At 40.0% G+C, this 18,765-nt stretch overlaps 2 protein-coding genes and 1 long non-coding RNA gene across 3 annotated transcripts; 1 reads left to right on the top strand and 2 right to left on the bottom strand.

The window, feature by feature from the left end:
• Positions 1 to 4,037: 4,037 nt before the first annotated feature.
• On the top strand, positions 4,038 to 6,616 carry LOC119487678 (E3 ubiquitin-protein ligase TRIM39-like). The gene is made up of 2 exons (XM_037768740.1): positions 4,038 to 4,141; positions 4,594 to 6,616. Exon 2 carries the CDS (start codon positions 4,603 to 4,605, stop codon positions 6,247 to 6,249), a length of 1,647 nt encoding a protein of 548 aa, XP_037624668.1. The 5' UTR covers positions 4,038 to 4,141; positions 4,594 to 4,602; the 3' UTR covers positions 6,250 to 6,616.
• Positions 6,053 to 18,307, bottom strand: LOC119487680. The gene is made up of 3 exons (XR_005206760.1): positions 18,282 to 18,307; positions 15,948 to 15,956; positions 6,053 to 6,182 (listed from the first exon to the last, which is right to left on the bottom strand). It is a non-coding gene; the product is annotated as an uncharacterized LOC119487680 (long non-coding RNA).
• LOC119487679 (zona pellucida sperm-binding protein 3-like) lies at positions 7,798 to 15,870 on the bottom strand. Its single transcript, XM_037768742.1, has 9 exons — positions 15,634 to 15,870; positions 14,224 to 14,531; positions 12,619 to 12,737; positions 11,860 to 11,963; positions 10,335 to 10,512; positions 9,521 to 9,638; positions 9,325 to 9,407; positions 8,976 to 9,064; positions 7,798 to 7,915 (listed from the first exon to the last, which is right to left on the bottom strand). Exons 1-9 carry the CDS (start codon positions 15,773 to 15,775, stop codon positions 7,851 to 7,853), a joined length of 1,206 nt encoding a protein of 401 aa, XP_037624670.1. The 5' UTR covers positions 15,776 to 15,870; the 3' UTR covers positions 7,798 to 7,850.
• Positions 18,308 to 18,765: the final 458 nt, after the last annotated feature.

The raw sequence follows: 18,765 nt of genomic DNA on the forward strand, positions 1-18,765 counted from the left end.
GGTATTGTCCGATATTCATCTTGTTGACTGCCCAAACATGATGATATTCGCCGATGGCAGTGGCCGATGTTTATCTGTTGCATTTCGTCAATTTTGCGCCGGCTAAATGTTGTGTTGGTTATTTGCAGTCGGTCTCTGACAACAGTAACCAGCTGCTGATTCAGAGCCAGTAGCTGGACACGACTCTGACGGTGGGCGCCGTGTGCATGTGTGGTTTGGTTACAAATAAAAGTGGAAAAAAAAACATCTGCCATGAGGGAGTATTACTGTTAGAAAGGCCTGGACTGTAATAGGACTATGGTAATGCAAAGTTCAGAATTTATTTGTATGAAAGTTCCTACTGTTTATTAGGTTTATAATAACTGTATCACTTAATTCCCACCTTTCTATGAGTATGTAGTGACAGTCAAAATACGCTCCCTGCTGGCTGACTGAGGTAATATCTTAGTAAGCACCAGGGGAAGCAGAGGCTTGGTGGTTGGTTTGTGGCTGAGTAGAGGGAGCTAATTCATGTGTTGTTGTGCGTTCATGACATACAGTAAGAGGTTTCTTATTTGCTCTCTTTTGACTCCTATGAAGAAACTGTCAATTTATTCCTTTCTGTGCTGGTTTATCTCGTGCTTCAAAAGTACCGATCTGTGCTTACAGTATAGGCTAATTAGCATGCTATTGGAATAATATCAGGCTCTCCATAGTCTTAGTCTATATTCCATATTTGACTATATTGCTTTATTTCTGTTATAGTATTGTCTACTGTATAGAGTGGTTAAATGTGTCTCATTACACATTGCCTCGTGTTCAGCTCATGTTCAGCTTATGTTCAGTCTGTAGGTCATTAAGTGTCATTAATTAAGGCTGTGCTGTATGCCACCACATGTCACTGCTTATTCATTACGTTAATTCAGCTCTATAGTATTGTGGTAATCAGTGTGTATATTGTCCTGAAAGAAACGGTTTTACAGTATGTAGTGGCTGTCAGGTTATGTGTAAATGTACAGTATTGAGTTCACTGTGGATATATTATTAACAAAATAAATACTGCTTTTTAAGTTGCTTATATTATTTAGGTAAATTGTAAGTTACTTTTAGTCAAGTAAGCTGATATTGTATTTCTCTGTTTGTTTCTGTAGGACCACAACACACATAAACCACACATACATAACCTACATCCATCAATAAAGGAGAGAGGACTTAACAGTTAACAGAGAGTGGAGTTTTGTGTCTTGACCGACACCCAGTGGCGAGTGTCATATATCCACCAGCCTAAGAAAGATTCCTCAGTTACAATTACACCGTCTTGGAGACAGATCAGCAACAAGAACTTTGTTATGTTCAGTGTCAAATTAAGTAGTAAAACGACAGTTTACAAGATTTCTTAAAAACCATCATGGCGGTCTGGATTAACGAACCACATGTTTGCGTAATGTGTCACTAGAAGCCCGTTAGTCCGTTGAGGATGACGTAACATCCAGTATGTTACAGTGGGAACATCCTCCATGCCGTGCAACCTGTGGAGCAGTCGGTCCCCCATACTGGCATCCAGTCCTAGGTGAGCAGAATGCAGCAGCACGTCGGGGCCACCACATTGTAATCCCGCGTCTCCGCCGTGGGTCCGTCCAGCCTGGACAGCTGATGGTACATGTCAGTCATTCATTGTCTATAAGCAGGCGTGCAATGCATTCTGGTAGCGTGGCGGCGCGATTCGAGAGACGGGGCGTCATGTTGGCTGCTCCTCATTTGCATAAAGTTGAGGTCTAGGCTACTTTATGCAAATCAGGGGCGTCCGGACAGCGTGACTCGATGCCTCCGGAAACTCCCGAGAAAACTTTAAACTAACCGTTGTCGGTCCAAAATAAAGACAGATTCAGCAACTGCATGGATTATTTCTCACATAAAATGTTTTCAGAAACATTTCAGTCATTCAGCCGTTTCAGCCGCCATGTCGGTTCCGGTTTGAAAGCTGGGAGCAGCAGCCTACGAGGGAAAGCATTCGTCCAATCAGGTACCGAGTGCCTTGTGTCTAGTAGCAGCCCATCAAGAGTCCAACGCTGGGAAGCGAGGCGATCCCTCGCGATAAAAAAACACCCCTGTGGACACGCACCATGAGGCAGCGAAGCCGGAACTTTTCATCCGCTCCCTGGCGATGTTCTGACGCAACTAGTCCACTAGCTAACTGATCGCGGATGGCGTCGTTCTCTCGGACGGATTAAAAAAATAAAAATGAAAATGCTAAAATTGGTCGCCAAATATATCCTATTACTCGTTAATCCAGCTGATGTGAGGCGTCCATGTTTCTTTCAGTTTGTTGGTGGATTTCTGTATTATTGAAATGTCAAAGTCAGATATATCTGTCAGGATTTCTGGGATAACAGGCTTGGACCCAAGATGCAGGTAAGGATGAGGAGGCAGCAGTCAGAGGTGAAGGAATTAATGAAAGAAAACTTACCAGGAACAAACATGCAGCTGGTCCGTCAGGCAGGTTCACATAAAACAATCCAAAGGAATACACTTGAAATACAAAACACTGGAAAAACTCTCAAAGGTGACACACTACACATGAGGAGCGACAACAAACTGACAGAGAAAAAGGGGAAACACACAGACTAAATACACCAGAAGAACAGGGTGATTGAACACAAGTGGAACAAATCAGGGCGGGGCAGACAATCACTAAAGGAGAAAGGCAGGAAGTAAAACCAGACAAGACACAAGAGGAGTGAACCTATCAAAATAAAACAGGAAACACTAGAATTAATGTAACCAGGCATATAACAGAAAACCCCCAAAATCCTCAAGACAATTTCAGAACCAATAAGCCACTAAATAGATGAACACAAGATAGTCAGAGGTCTTAACAAAAAGGAAAAGTCCAACGGCCTCTGGGCACAGCGCCAGACCGTGACAATATCAGAGCGTTCAGAAAAATCTATTGGACCCACTGAATCATCAGCAGGTTGGAAACTCAGTTGTACTTCTTCTGATTTAACCACGAGAGAAAAAACACACACACAAACCAGATCTCATCAGAGTAACGAGCTTTAATCTTCTACATTTTAAAAGTTGTCATTTAGTTTTGTCACTCTAGAGGTCTCTCCTTCACTGTGATTGGTCCAACAGCTGTTTCCTGTTCCCACTGAACACCTGCAACAGAAACACAACACAAAACTCTTCATGTTTATAAAAACACCATTACAGGTACGCCTTGAAATTTAATTAAAGTAATTAAGTAATCAAATTTGCAGTTAATTAATGGATTATTGTAAGATACAGTTTAGTGGTTCATGGCATGGTTTAGAAATGATCAGCCATCCTTAATTTTCACTTAATTGAAAAAAAAGGTATAAATTAAGGGATAGCTTTTGTGTTAGTTGGTCAAGTTTAAGGAAAGTTTGACTTCTAAAAAAACCCTTATTTAGCAGATAATCCATCCAACAGTAATACAGTATTCATTTAAAAACTCATTAAAATGACCTTGATTACATTAATAAAGGATAAAGGGAATTAAAATAAATTAAAGGTAAAAATTTAAAAAGGATTTCAGTCACTCTATAAAAGGCCTTTATATGCCATGAACCAGGCTAAACCTAAATTACACAACTCTAATTCTTTAATGTAGCATTAAAGTTCAGTCTGTATGTTTTCAGTGCTGTATGTGGTATTTTGTTTACAGAACAGTAGACTCAGGTCGGCCCGAGCAGCATGTGCCGTCTCTCTGCTGAATCCAGTTGGAGTGGAAAAGCTCGTCCGACTGGTTTTGGAGTCCAGCCACTCATATAGGATATATAGATGGCTAATTCAAGTACATTTGACTGATAATATTTAAATGTTTTTACTTCAGTAAGGGTTTTGAACGCAGGACTTTAGTGGAGTATTTTCACAGTGTGGTATTAGTACTTTTACTTCAGTAAAGGGTTTGAATACTTCCTCCACCACTCCCTGTTGGCGACGGGCCACTGAGAGGTGGAGCAACACTGAAAGAGGAGAGCTTCAGCGTCACATTTCCTGGTATGAAAGTGAAAGTTTCTCCGAGCGACAGCAGAGCTGCAGTCGAGACGAGTCTCTCTGTTTCTCTCTAAAGAAACATTCAACTGAATCCAACAGCTTTTTATCAACAACACAGCAGAATCTCTGCCAAACACTGGTGAGTACACTGACCTACAGAGACTAAATGCACTAACTAAATATAGTTCAAACCAGAATCTGACTGTTTTACATCTGTTTAAAGAATAGATCAAAACAACCTGGAAATGTTGCCAGAAATACTAAACAGAGGTAAACCACAGTGACTGAACTCCGGCTAATTAAGGTTAGACAGAATACAGTCAGAGCTAGCATTAGTTTGAGCTAATTCACAGACCTGTGTCTAACGCTCTTTGGATAGAGAGGTGATCTTTATTTTGCTCTGCTCCCTCAGACGCTTCAATAAAACAATTAATAAAGTAAATTACTGGATAAATATATCACAGTAAATTTTAATAAATGTGTTGAGGGCAGGTAAAAAGCAAACTACCAGCCCAACTGACTGTGTGTGTTTGATTTTATGAAACAAATAATCAAAAGATATGTAATTACAGTTTTGTTTTTTGTCCTCAGAGTGTAGATATGTCTGCTGCCAGCTGTCTGCTGACTGAACATCAGTTTCTGTGCTCCATCTGTCTGGATGTGTTCACTGATCCAGTCAGCACACCATGTGGACACAACTTCTGTAAAACCTGCATCACTCAACACTGGGATATTAAGGTCCCGTTTCAGTGTCCCAACTGTAAAAAGGTTTTCTACACCAGACCTGAGCTGCAGGTCAATACCTTCATCTCTGAGATGGTTGCTCAGTTCAGACAGTCAGCTCAACAGAAAGCCAGCAGCAGCAGCTCAGAGCAACAAGCTGCCAAACCAGGAGAAGTTCCCTGTGACGTCTGCACTGGAACCAAACTGAAGGCCCTGAAGTCCTGCCTGGTGTGTCTGGAATCCTACTGTGAGACTCACCTGGAGCCTCATCTGACAAGGTCAGGTCTGAAAAGACATCAGGTGATCGACCCTGTGGAGAACCTGGAAGGCAGGATGTGTACGAAGCACGATAAACTAATGGAGCTGTTCTGTAAGACCGACCAGATGTGTGTCTGCATGCTCTGCACTGTTTTAGACCACAAGACACATGATGTTGTTCCTCTGAAAGAAGAATATGAAGGAAAGAAGGCCGAGCTGGGGAAGACAGAGGCTGAAATTCAGCAGATGATCCAGAAGAGACGACTGAAGATTCAGGAGATGAAACACTCAGTGGGGCTCAGTAAGGTAGATGCAGACAGAGAGATAGCAGATGGTGTTCAGGTCTTCACCGCTCTGAAGGAGTCTGTTGAAAGAAGCCAGGCCGAGCTCATCGACACGATCAAAGAGAAGCAGAGAAAGATAGAGAAACAGGCTGAAGGCTTCATCAAAGAGCTGGAACAGGAAATCTCTGAGCTGAAGAAGAGAAGCACTGAAGTGGAGCAGCTCTTACTTTCTGAAGACCACCTCCACCTCCTCATAAGCTTCACGTCCCTGACTGCTGCTCCACCCACCAAGAACTGGACAGAAGTCAGCGTCTGTCCACCTTCATATGAGGGGACTGTGAGGAGAGCTGTGAATCAGCTGGAGGAGACGCTCAGTAAACAGATGAAGAAGCTGCTCGCTGAGGCCGAGCTGAAGAGGGTCCAGCAGTCTGCAGTGGATGTGACACTTGATCCTGATACAGCACATCCCGACCTCATCCTGTCTGATGATGGAAAACAAGTACATGATAGTGATGTAAGGAAGGATCTCCCAGACAACCCAGAGAGATTTGATACTGGTGCTTGTGTCTTAGCAAAGCAGAGTTTCTCTTCAGGAAGGTTTTACTACGAGGTTCAGGTTAAAGGGAAGACTGACTGGGATTTAGGAGTGGCCAGAGAGTCGATCAACAGGAAGGGAGAAATCACACCGTCTCCTCAGGATGGTTACTGGACGATATGTTTGGGGAATGAAAATGAGTACATAGCTTGTGCTAACACTCCAGTCCGTCTCTCTCTGGAGTCTCAGCCTGAGAAGGTGGGGGTGTTTGTGGATTATGAGGAGGGTCTGGTCTCCTTTTATGATGTTGATGCTGCAGCTCTTATTTACTCCTTTACTGGCTGCTGCTTCACTGAGAAACTCTACCCACACTTTGGTCCCTGTCTTAACGATGGTGGTAAAAACTCTGCCCCTCTGATCATCTCTCCTGTCAATCACACTGAGTAGAACAACCATTTGATTTTCTCCAGAAATATTCTCTATCATTTAATATAATGAATGTATATTATTGGTGATTTAGGGTGTACACATTGTTTTTCCAGATTCAGATCATTATGTTTTATTTCCTTTTTTTCCCTCTGATCTCTCACATTGCTACTTACAACACACTGATTTTACAGCACTGATTGATATTATCTAATGTAGTCTAAAGACTGCATTACCTGCCTTCAAGACTGTTAAAATCATCATAAACAATTTATTAATGAATAAGAAGCATTTCCACGTTCCTTAATTATATTTTAATAAGGTGTTTTAAGGGTTTTAGTTTTTATAATTTCAAATTAAAGGACAAATTAAGTGATCTCTGGTATGTTTTCAGCTGCAGTGGTATTAAACACCAGAGAAGAAGAAAAGTTCTGTCTGTTGTGTTGTTTTCATTTCATATTGTCCACCTCTCTGCAGACTGCATAGATAAAATGAGATAATCCTTAATTAATTTTCAGGATTATAGCAGCAAAGGGATACAGTGCAGACAACAAGCAACAGTAAAAAACAAAAAAAAAGATCTAATAAATAAACAAGCAAACAATAAAGATAAAGTCAGTAAGATATTGTTGATATTGCACAGAATATTGAATATTGCTATTGCACAGTGGAAAGTTTAACAAAGTCAACAAGTTTACACAGGATTTTTTTTACATCTTTGTGATTTCACTTTCATCGAGAATAATGTGTGTATATGAGTGTGATGGTGGAGCTGCCTGTTAATCACACACAGATCTTTTTAACCAATTGTCTCTGAACACTGATTTTTTTGGGGATAGTTGAAGACGTAATGAAGTCGGTTGAGAAGCTTGGAGCCGCTGAACTCTGCAGCAAAGAGCATGTTAACGTTCAAGTCACATGGGACGGATGATAGAGAATAGTTATGACCACAGAGTTGGTTGTGCGAGGGTTAAAATAATTAGGGATGCAACGATTTGGCAGTAAAGTATGTGTGTGAGAAACACAGCTTTTTTTTTTTTTTTTAAAATCACTTTTACATTTAATTTAAATTTCACAAAACAAAAACTTATATTTTTGTCGGGCTCTGCAAGTACTGAAACATTCTCCTCATTGAGAAGGTAGTTGTATAGCAGCTGGAAAGCCTTTTGAAGCAGTTATTTAAAAAAAAAAAAAAAAAGATACTATTTTTCTTGTTAAAGAAGGATATATTAAAAGATGGTTCATATATTTGTATGATTGAATTTGTGCTCAATCAAAGACTTTGACTTTAAACAGAGCTAATTTTTAATAAAGTAAAAACAAAATAAAAATATCAGCCCTGAATTTTGCAATTGTTGCATTCCTAAAAATAATATATGCTGAGTACAGATTTTGGCTGATAGGAGGCGTCCATATTTGTTTGTTGTTGGATTTCTGTATAATTGAAACGCCAAAGTCAGATACATCAGAGTGTTCAGAAAAATCTGCTGGACCCACTGAATCATCAGCAGATTGGAAACTCAGTTGTACTTCTTCTGATTTAACCACGAGAAAAAAAACCAGATCTCATCAGAGTAACGAGCTTTAATCTCCTACATTTTAAAAGTTGTTATTTTGTTTTGTCACTCTAGAGGTCTCTCCTTCACTGTGATTGGTCCAACAGCTGTTTCCTGTTCCCACTGAACACCTGCAACAGAAACACAAAACAAAACTCTTAATGTTTATAAAAACACCATTACAGGTATGCCTTGAAATTTAATTAAAGTAATTGTGTTTCATCCAGCGACTTCTGGTCTTTTTATCAGCCGGGAAGTGAAAGAAGAGTGAGATCTGTTGTTGGTGTTCAAACGATTTGAAACGAGTTTATCCCTGTAGGAAACACAAAGGCATCGTAGCTTCAGAGAGAGAGAGAGAGAGACGCCACTACGACACTTTTGGGTGTTTTGTCTTTCTAATGACGTATTTTCAGTCTGATACTTCAACAGTTTTACAACAAACTGAGACTTTCTTTACTTGCAAAATTATGTTTTAAATTGACAAACATCATGTGTGTGATTCATGGCGCAATTCAAACGGGATCAAATAAATATTTGTCTCTCGCCATTGACTGTTGTACATATTTTTTCCAAAATAAGGTCCCATGGTGGTCCACCGGAAGGGGCGGGACTTCGCCTCTCTATTCAGTCACACTATAAAAAGCTTTTATATGCCAGGCACCTGTAAACCTAAATTACACAACTCTAATTCTTTAATTTAACATTAAAGTTCAGTCTGTATGTTTTCAATGCTGTATGTGGTATTTTGTTAACAGAACAGTAGACTCAGGTTGGCCCAAGCAGCATGTGCCGTCTGTGTGCTGAATCCAGTTAGAGTGGAAAAGCTCGTCCGACTGGTTTTGGAGTCCACCCACTCACCTGTTCCAGTCAGTGCAAACAGACAACACGCCTGAACGCAACACAGAGGACTGTCAAGAGACAGACAAGACACCTGAACGCAACACAGGCAGGATACCTGAACGCAACACTAAGGAGTGTCAGACAGACAAGACACCTGAACGCAACACAGAGGAGTGTCAGGACCCAACACAGATGAGCGTCAGACAGACAAGACATCTGAACGCAACACAGAGGGCCGTCCGGCAACAAGACACCTGAACACAGCACAGAGGACCGTCACAGACAAGACACCTGAACGCAACACAGAGGGCCGTCAGGCAGGCCAACTGGTTTTGGAGTCCACCCACTCACCTGTTCCAGTCAGGGGACTCTGTCTTCCTGTCCCACAGTCTGTATCACAGCAGGTACAGACTTGATGGCTGCCGCTGGCCTCCCTCCACCTGTCAAATCAACAAAACAATTAAATAGGGTTTAAATTCTTTCATCCCTTTCCAACATGAGATTTTTACCCATCACCTGTCCCTAAAATATCTTAAGTTTGTTTTCACTGAGCACACAACATGCAGACAGATGTTTTTAACTCTGTGTGTCTCTGTGCTGAAATACTACAAAGCACAGACTCCACTGTCTGAGATTGATGGTATTTGTAGTGTTTGCAGCAGATGGCATGATGGGAGTTGTAGTGTTGGGGGTGTCTCACCCGTTGGAGAATGAACAAGCCTTGTTGGTAGCATCAACAGCTGCAGCAGTTGCCGTGGCTCTCACACTGCAGGTGATGTAGATCTAAAAAGACAAATAGGTGATCATTCAAGTTGGTCGTCATAGAAACCAACAGCTGTCTGGTAGACAGGAAACGAGGAAATAAACAGGAAGTGTGTGATGTGTTTGAGTCTCACCACACCGCTGTCGTCCTGCTGGAACCTGAACGCCTCCACCTCAAACTGCAGTGTGTCGTCCTGAGATCGAGGCAGGAACTGAGAGCTGGAGCCTGTCAGCTGACTGTCAAACAGACACCTGAACGCAACACAGAGGACTGTCAGAGACAAGACACCTGAACACAACACATAGTGGCCTACAGTCAGGGACAAGACACCTGAAAGCAACACTGATCAGCCTACAGTCAGGGAAAAGACACCTGAAGGCAACACAGAGCACCATCAGAGACAGGACACCTGAACGCAAATCAGAGGACCGTCATACAGACAAGACACCTCAACGTAACACAGAGGACCAGAGACAAGACACCTGAACGCAACATAGAGCACCGTCAGAGAGAAGACACCTGACCGCAACACAGAACACCGTCAGAGAGAAGACACCTGACCGCAACACAGAACACCGTCAGAAGCAAAACACCTGAACGCAACACAGAACACCGTCAGAAGCGAGACACCTAAAGGCAACACAGAACACCGTCAGAAGCAAGACACCTAAAGGCAACACAGAGTAGCCTAGAGTCAGAGACAAGATACCTGAACGCAGCACACTTGAACGCAAGACAGAGGACCGTCAGAGACAAGACGCCTGAACGCAACACGTGCAGTACAGTCAGACAGACATCTGACCCTAATAAAGATATGAGGAAAAATGTTTGCAAGGCTTTGGTATAAAACTCACGCAAGAAATACACACCTGTTAAACTGAGATGTAATGTTTAGTATTTCTGAGTGAGGTGGACTTTAAGAACCACCACCAGTACAGTAAACTGACCCGCTGTTTCCCAGGAAGGCGTATCGTGGGACGGTGTCGATGTTTGGGACCACGGTGGCCACGCAGCTGTCCACCGTCACTCTGAGGGGGACGTGATGAAACTGTTTGACTGAAACCTCAAACTTCATCATGTCTCCCATCAGGAACTGAGCGGACGGGCGAGAGAACTGCCAATCATCTGAGAGAAAGAAAGAAAAGACTGGAGTGTTCAGAACAGAGGAGATGTTCACCTTTATCTCAATTTTACAGGTAATCTTACAAAATATTCTATAATAGAGACAAACTGACTGAACCTCAGTGGTGGGAGGTAACCAAAAACATTTAAGTACTGCAACAATACAACAATTAGAACAATTCAGAGAAATATTGTACTTTTCACTTATTTAACAGTTACTTTTCAAATTAAGACTTTACAAACAAAAGCTGATTTATAAAATATGTTACAGAATAAACACCAACATTAAATTACCGCTTACATATTAAAACATCAATTAGACAATAGTTAAACACTGACAATAGCCACTCTGCATTATAAGTACTTTTTAGGGCTATCTATTGATTAAAATATGTAATCACATGATTCCATAGTTAATCGCAAATTAATCACACATTTTTGATTTGTTCAAAATGTACCTTAAAAGGGAGATTTGTCAAGTATTAAAACTCTTATCGACATGGTAGTGGCCAAATATGCTTGCTTTAGGCAAACGTATTTATATATTTATTATTGGAAATTAATTAACAACACAAAACAACAACAAATATTGTCCAGAAACCCTCACAGGTTCTGCATTTAGCATAAAAATATGCTCAAATCATAACATGGCTAACTGCAGCCCAACAGGCAACAACAGCTGTCAGTGTGCTGACTTGACTATGACTTGCCCCAAACTGCATGTGATTATCATAAAGTGGGCATGTCTGTAAAGGGGAGACTCGTGGGTACCCATAGAACCCATTTTCATTCACATATCTTGAGGTCAGAGGTCAAGGGACCCCTTTGAAAATGTTTTTCATGTTTTTCCTTGTCAAAATTTGGCATAACTTTGGAGCGTTATTTATCCTCCTTCGCGATGTAGTAGTATGACATGGTTGGTACCAATGGATTCCTTAGGTTTTCTAGTTTTAAAACTGAGCCCGCTACAACCTAAAAATCACAAGTTGCGTTAAAGAAATTAGTGGCGTTAAAACAAATTTACTTGAACGCGTTATTATCACATTCAATTTGACAGCCCTGGTACTTTTACTTTAAATACTTTTAAGTGTAGTTTTCTGCCAATACTTTGGACTTTCACTCAAGAGAAGTTTTGAATGCAGGACTTGTAATTGAGTATGTCTATACTGTAGTATTGCTACTTTTACTCACGTAAAAAGATTTGAATACTTCTCCCACCACTGCTGATTTTGAAGCTACAAAATTCTAGTGTTTGGTTATTAAAATAACTGACATGGATATGTACCACCAAGACACACATGTAAGAAAGTGATTCAACAATAAATTATTATGTTAGAAGGAAACACGCACCAGTCATGAGTCTGATGGAGAAGTAGAGACTTTCCTCTGAAGCTTTAGTGACGCTGAACGGACTCAAGGTCGGCTTCAACAGCCCGCTGCTCACATCATGCTTCCTAAAAAACAAAAAGACATTAACAGCAAAGATCTAAAAAAACAATTCTGTGATTTCTGAAAGCAAAAAGTCCAGTTGTCAACATTTAAAGACAGAAAATTAAGAGGTGGAAGTACATTTACTCAAGTTCTGTGCTTATGTACAATTTTGAGGTAGGCTACTTTATAGCATATGGAAATGCACAGTACTTCAACTCCACTACAACGCAGATAAAAATATTGCACTTTTTACTCCACTATATTTAGACAATTTTAGTTACTTTGCAGATTTAGATCTTAATACAAAATATTATCAACTAATAAATGATGATGCATTATTATCGTTTAAGCTATCCAGCAGTATAAAGTAGTTTAAATTAGCCTCAACTTTACCGGCTGCAACTTTAAAGTGATGCACACATTAATTAATCACTAATTATAATCCAATAATGTATATTATTCTGAAATCGGACATTCTGCATTGTGACTTTTACTTTTGGTACTTTAGTGTTTTAATTTTCAATGCACGACTTTTACTTGTAACTAAGTATTTCTACACTGTGGTCTTGCTGCTTTTACTGAAGTAAAAGATCTGAGTACTTCTTCCAGTACTGGCTAAAATGACAGAAACTCAAGATAAAACCGTTTTTTTTCTGGTTAAGTTGTGTAAAATCTTACCTCTGGTAGTGACACTGGATGCCGACTGCGACATCTCCGGTTCGGATGATTTGACTGTCCCCCAGAGGACTGGGAGTGTAGAGCAGCGTGAAGGCGTAGATGAACGAGTCCTCAGACATCTGAAGCACAGTTTACTACAGTGTCAAGTCTGAAAACACATGACATTAATCTGTATTTTTTAAATTAACACCAATCAAATAACTAATGGTAAAGTGTCTCTGGTATTTGTGGACCAACTCTGCAGCTCTGGGAAGCTTTTTAGTCTCTTTTAGCTCCTCGTTTTGTCTTTTACGGCACATTTACTGCAGTTTAGTTTCAGCGTTTTTGTCAAATGCGCTCTGATAAACCCGCAGTACACTACATGCTGACAGTTAGGGCGCATTCCCACCAGATCCAGTGACAGAGGGCGTCTCGATGCTTTCAATTCATTTCCTGTGGAAAGCAGGAGAAGCAGTCGCCCAGTGCGAGGAAGAGTGTTGTGGCGAGTTGGAGACGGTCTTTATGCATACGAGCCCGTCCAGCACGTCACGTCCGGCTCACAAAACTTGGACCAAGCTATCAAACTAAGCAATGTAGTTCTAAATGAAACGAGATTTAGCAGTGGCATAAACTATTTCTCTCAAATGTTTCAGAAGTAGATTTCGGTGGATTGTTTAGATGGAATACTCGAAAGTTTACGAGCAGGCTGCCATGTTATTTCCTGTTTGAAACGGCGAGCAGAGAACCACGGACCAATCAGGTGCATTCAACAGTAGGGTAGATTGCCGTCTGAACGGCCAGTTGAGAGGAGCACGAATCCCCTAGTGTCCTCGCCGGACCTGGGTCGTGTCTAGAAGGTAACCTGCAAATTGGGAAATCTGGCAAAAACTATTGACAACCTATCCTAACCTCAGTCAGTCGAGGTCGACGCCTAACCTCAGCCAGTCGAGGTCAACGCCTAACTTTAACTATCTCGCAAGAGTTCCCCAACTCATTTGTTACCTTCTAGACATGAGCGTGGATAATTAGTGTTATGGTACATGTCCACAAGGACGTTTTTGGACACGAGCGGTCGCGTCACTTCCCACCATTGGATGCTTGATGGGCCGCCACGAGGCACCTGATTAGACGAACGCTTTCACTTGTGGGCTGCTGCTCCCAGCTTTCAAACCGGAACCAACGTGGCTGCTTGTTTGGAAACTTGCAATGATTCACCGAAATGTGTTTCTGAAAACATGTGAGGCGGGAAATATTCAGCCTAGACCTCAAACTTATGCAAATGAGGAGCAGCCGCTGCGAAGAACCGCCACCAAGGACCGCCTCTCGAAACACAACGCTGCGTTACCAGAATGCATTGCACGGCTGCTTATATAGACAATGAATGGAAGCGTGGAAATGATGCATAATGTGGACACGTACCATTACAGACTATTTAGCAGCTAAAGAGACAGAAATTTCTCTCAGGTGTTGGTAGAGACCAAAAACGGAGCTAAAAATGTGTATATTGGACTTAAATTCATCAGGTGGACACAAAGACTCCTGATTCTCAAATAAACTGAATTTTACTGAAAATGTACGCTCATTTGGAGTCAAACAAGATGTAATCTTTTCACATTAAACCCTCACCAGCAGCTGGCTCCCACATCCGTGCAGCTCCGACTCAAAGATGAGGACCTGAGCTTCTGGATCTTCCCCCGTGGCAGCACATCCTCCCAGCGTGACGTCTGCAGCCAGGACAGGTTGACCGATCCCCAGCAGGTCTTTCTTGGCCTCCACCTGGACGGAGTTCTCCGTGCAGACTGCGCTGACGCTGTCGGCCATCGACGGAGCCTTCAGCTCAAAGTCTGGAGGGAACAGAGGCTCCTCCTCAGCCGGCGGCTCTGGAAACCTCCAAGTCAACGGTTCAGTGAAAGACTGCTTCTCCTGGAGGACAGCTGGGAGGGAGGTGGGATATTATCTATCAGTTTGATTTGTTATGCTATAAATAATACAAAAGTGTACTTGAAAGGCGATTCTCACCCTTGGAAAATGTCAAATGATTAAATCGATCAGCTTTAATCATTACCAGAACAACTAGTTAGTCCTCATCATTGATGTTTTTACTCTTGTAAAACTGAAACATTTAACGATGACACACTTACGTGGACAAGTCTCACACAGATTTAGGTTGCGTCTGAAATTCCATACCAACATGCTATTTAGTACGCTAAACAGTATAGGAGATTTTTTAGTATGTCCGAAACCTCAGTATGAAGCCAATAGCATGTCACTTGCATACTATTTCCGGTGAAATATTACAGTATGCAAACCAAGGATGTATAAAGATAACTGGATACAACGTTGGAGGCTCCAGTCATTCCTACGAGAGTTGCTCAGTGGTGCATGAAGCCAAAATGGCTCGACTGCCAAGTGATAAAGTACCCGGATCATCCGGCGATCTTCCGCATCCATTGGGACCATATAGCAGACGCAGTAGCGTTTCCTTTAAGGCATCCCCCTTCCTGCACTCGTCAAAATCAGTCTCTCCAAATAATGCTGATCCTCAAATAATAACTCTTATTCTATGTATTAATGCAGGTTTTCAGTGTTGAAAAATTATCACATGCAGTTTGGGGCAAGTCATAGTCAAGTCAGCACACTGACACACTGACAGCTGTTGTTGCCTGTTGGGCTGCAGTTTGACATGTTATGATTTGAGCATATATTTGTTATGCTAAATGCAGTACCTGTGAGGGTTTCTGGAAAATATTTGTCATTGTTTTGTGTTGTTAATTGATTTCCAATAATAAATATATACATACATTTGCATAAAGCAGCATATTTGCCCACTCCCATGTTGATAAGAGTATTAAATACTTGAAAAAAATCTCCCTTTGTGTGATTAAATATTTTAATCGATTGACAGCCCTAATTTCTACTAATCAAAACATTTGAGTGTTAAATCAACCACATTAATAAAACTCATTAGTTTTATTATTATCAGTTATTAAAAGTGGTCAGTGTTGTAGTGATTCCTGTGGTGTGGATCAGGTCTACCTGCTGGCTCCTGGACTTGAGGCTGGTCTGGTCTCTGGCCTCCAAACCTGCCGGCTGCAGGGCGAATGTTCACGTTTAAATTCTGTGCTGCTGATAAAACTCCACAGAACAGACAGAAAAAGATTCTGACGGACAGCGTCATGCTGAAGAGTTTAATCTGTGTTTCCTGTGTTTGAAACAAAGTCACCTGTGCAGCAGGTTGATTTGTAGAGTGGAAGTTTGGCTCCGCCCACCACCTGATTGACCTGATTGCTCTCCAGCTGAGCCTCGTTCACCTGCACCGACCTTATGAGACTCACCTTAAAAACACACACAACCCTAAACTTAAAGTTTCCAAAGATGCCAAAGTGCAGACATTATTCTAAAAATATGCGTGTACAATATCATATATATATATATATATGTATATACATATATATATATATATATATATATATATATGCTAAATGCAGTACCTGTGAGGGTTTCTGGACAATATTTGTCATTGTTTTGTGTTGTTAATTGATTTCCAGTAATAAATATATACATACATTTGCATAAAGCAGCATATTTGTCCACTCCCATGTTGAGAAGAGTGTTAAATACTAATTTGCGATTAATTGCGATTAACTATGGACAGTCATGCGATTAATGACGATTAAATATTATAATAAATTGACAGCACTAATTATAATCAGTGTTGTTTTTTGTTTTTATCTGCAGTTTTTTTCTGTAAAGCACTATGTAACCTTGTTAAGAAAAATGCTCTATACATAAAATGTATTATCATTATTATTATTATTATCAATGAAAATATTGTCCAGAAACCCTCACAGGTACTGCATTTAACAGTTAATGGAGTAGAAGTATAAAGTAGCATAACATGGAAATATAATTTACATATATGGCCATATAACAGAGTTTTGTGTGAAGCATGTGTGTGTGTGTGTGTGTGTGTGTGTGCGCGTGTGTGTGTGTGTGTGTCGTAGACTAATTAAGGTCCTGATGGAGTTCATCCTGTTAAAATTGTTTATGAATCATTAGAGGCAGAAAAAACGTGCTCACCCTCCTGTGTCCTCCATAAATAATTAGTCCAGCCAAGGTCACACCAACACTCGTGCTAACACTAATACTAATACACACAAAAACACACACACACCAACACACACACACTGTTTTTTTTGGTGATGGAGGTCCTGAGAGGGAAGAGAAGACGAGAAAAATGAGAAGAGACAGAAAATAGGAAGATGGAAGAGAAGACGAGGAAGTGAGGTGAAGCCTCCTTCCTTTATTTTACTTGTTTTACGCACAATATTATGTACAATTACTATTGCTCAGGAGTCAGTGTAGATATTCAAACTAGGGCTGTCAATCGATTAAAATATTTAATCGCGATTAATGGCATGATTGTCCATAGTTAATCACAATTAATCACAAATTAATCACACATTTTTTATCTGTTCAAATTATGCCTTAAAGGGAGATTTGTCAAGTACGTAATACTCTTATCAACATGGGAGTGGGAAAATATGTATATATTTATTATTGGAAATCAATTAACAACACAAAACAATGAAAAATATTGTCCAGAAACCCTCACAGGTACTGCATTTAGCATAAAAAATATGCTCAAATCATAACATGGCAAACTGCAGCCCAACAACAACAGCTGTCAGTGTGTCAGTTACATACCTACAATATGTATTTACATATTATTTATATACGGTATGCATAAATAATAAATAATTTCTAACATATGATAATATATGAGGTATGGATATAGTTTTGCCCCTTATATTAATCAAACATCCAGCAACATCTGACTGTGACGAAACCATATACAAATATTACAAAAATGTTTTTCTAAGTACATTATGTAATAAAACTTGAGTGATTATTAGTAGTAATTCTTTTCTTTCCCTCTGTGAAATAGAGAACATATCTTTAATATTTTGCAAAGTGTTTTCGTACTGTATATTGTACATAGTACATAGTAAAGGAAGGTGATAAAATATTGGAAAAAATATTCAAAATTATTTATAAAATATTTTAAAAAGTAAAATATCTGAAAAAACTGTAAAATATTAAAAAATAATAAAATATCAGAAAAGAATTTAAAGTATCAGAAAATTAGTCATAAAATATCTGATGAAAAAGAAGTAAAACCTGAAATTTTTTTGTTAATATCCAAAAGTAAATTTACACAAGAACTGTAAAATATCAAAGTGAAAATCTGTTAAATATCCCAAGAAATTATTAGTAAAATATCAGGGAAAGAAAATCAGCAAAATATTCAAAGATTATTGGGAAATATTTGGTAAAAACCCTGAAATATTCTTGTGTACAGATGAAAACTAAATTGTGGTGTGTTTAAGTTTGATACAGTCTTTAAAGCCTGTAGCAGAAGGTGAGCTGGACTATTTAATAATTAATCTTTATTCTGATGCCTCCACAAAGCATGTTGTTGTTAGTGATTTATGAATTTGGTTTTCTTTATTTTGGGACATGTAGTATTGTTTAAATATATACAGGAGAGAGTTTCACCACCAGATAACCAGTGTGTGTGTGTGTGTGTGTGTGTGTGTGTGTGTGTTAGCATTAGCGTTAGCTCTGGTCGTCTCTCTCCATTCATTTCCTGCCTCCTGGGGCTGCTGGCTGCTCACCTTCACTGATATTAATGAGCCCTCTCTCTTTGCTCATTTCCTTTATTTATTAACCGCTAACAGCCAGAGGAAAGAGGTGTGTGTGTGTGTGTGGGTGTGTGTGTGCGTGTGTGTGTGTGCGTGTGTGTGTGTGTGTGTAAGGAGTTCAGTCGTTTAAGTTTAATGTTGTTATTTTTACGCAGACGTGGCTGTTTCTTTTTGTTTCTCGAAAACGAAGCAGTTTGTTAATGATGATGATGGCAGCAAGTTTTTGGGACGACCTTGATGAAGAAGCAGAGAGTTTTTAGATGACAAAACTCTGCTGTGACAGGATGGTCACAGGCAATAATAATAATAATGTTAATACTTTTTATTATAATAAAAATTATTATATTAATACTATTTATAATAATATTATTATTAATAATAATAATAATAATAATAATAATACAGTCTTATTCATGAGAGATTAAAAAGGTATACCTAAAAAGACAGATGGATAAAGAACCAT

This window comes from Sebastes umbrosus, chromosome 4 (assembly GCF_015220745.1).
Source record: "Sebastes umbrosus isolate fSebUmb1 chromosome 4, fSebUmb1.pri, whole genome shotgun sequence".
Classification (NCBI taxonomy): domain Eukaryota; kingdom Metazoa; phylum Chordata; class Actinopteri; order Perciformes; family Sebastidae; genus Sebastes; species Sebastes umbrosus.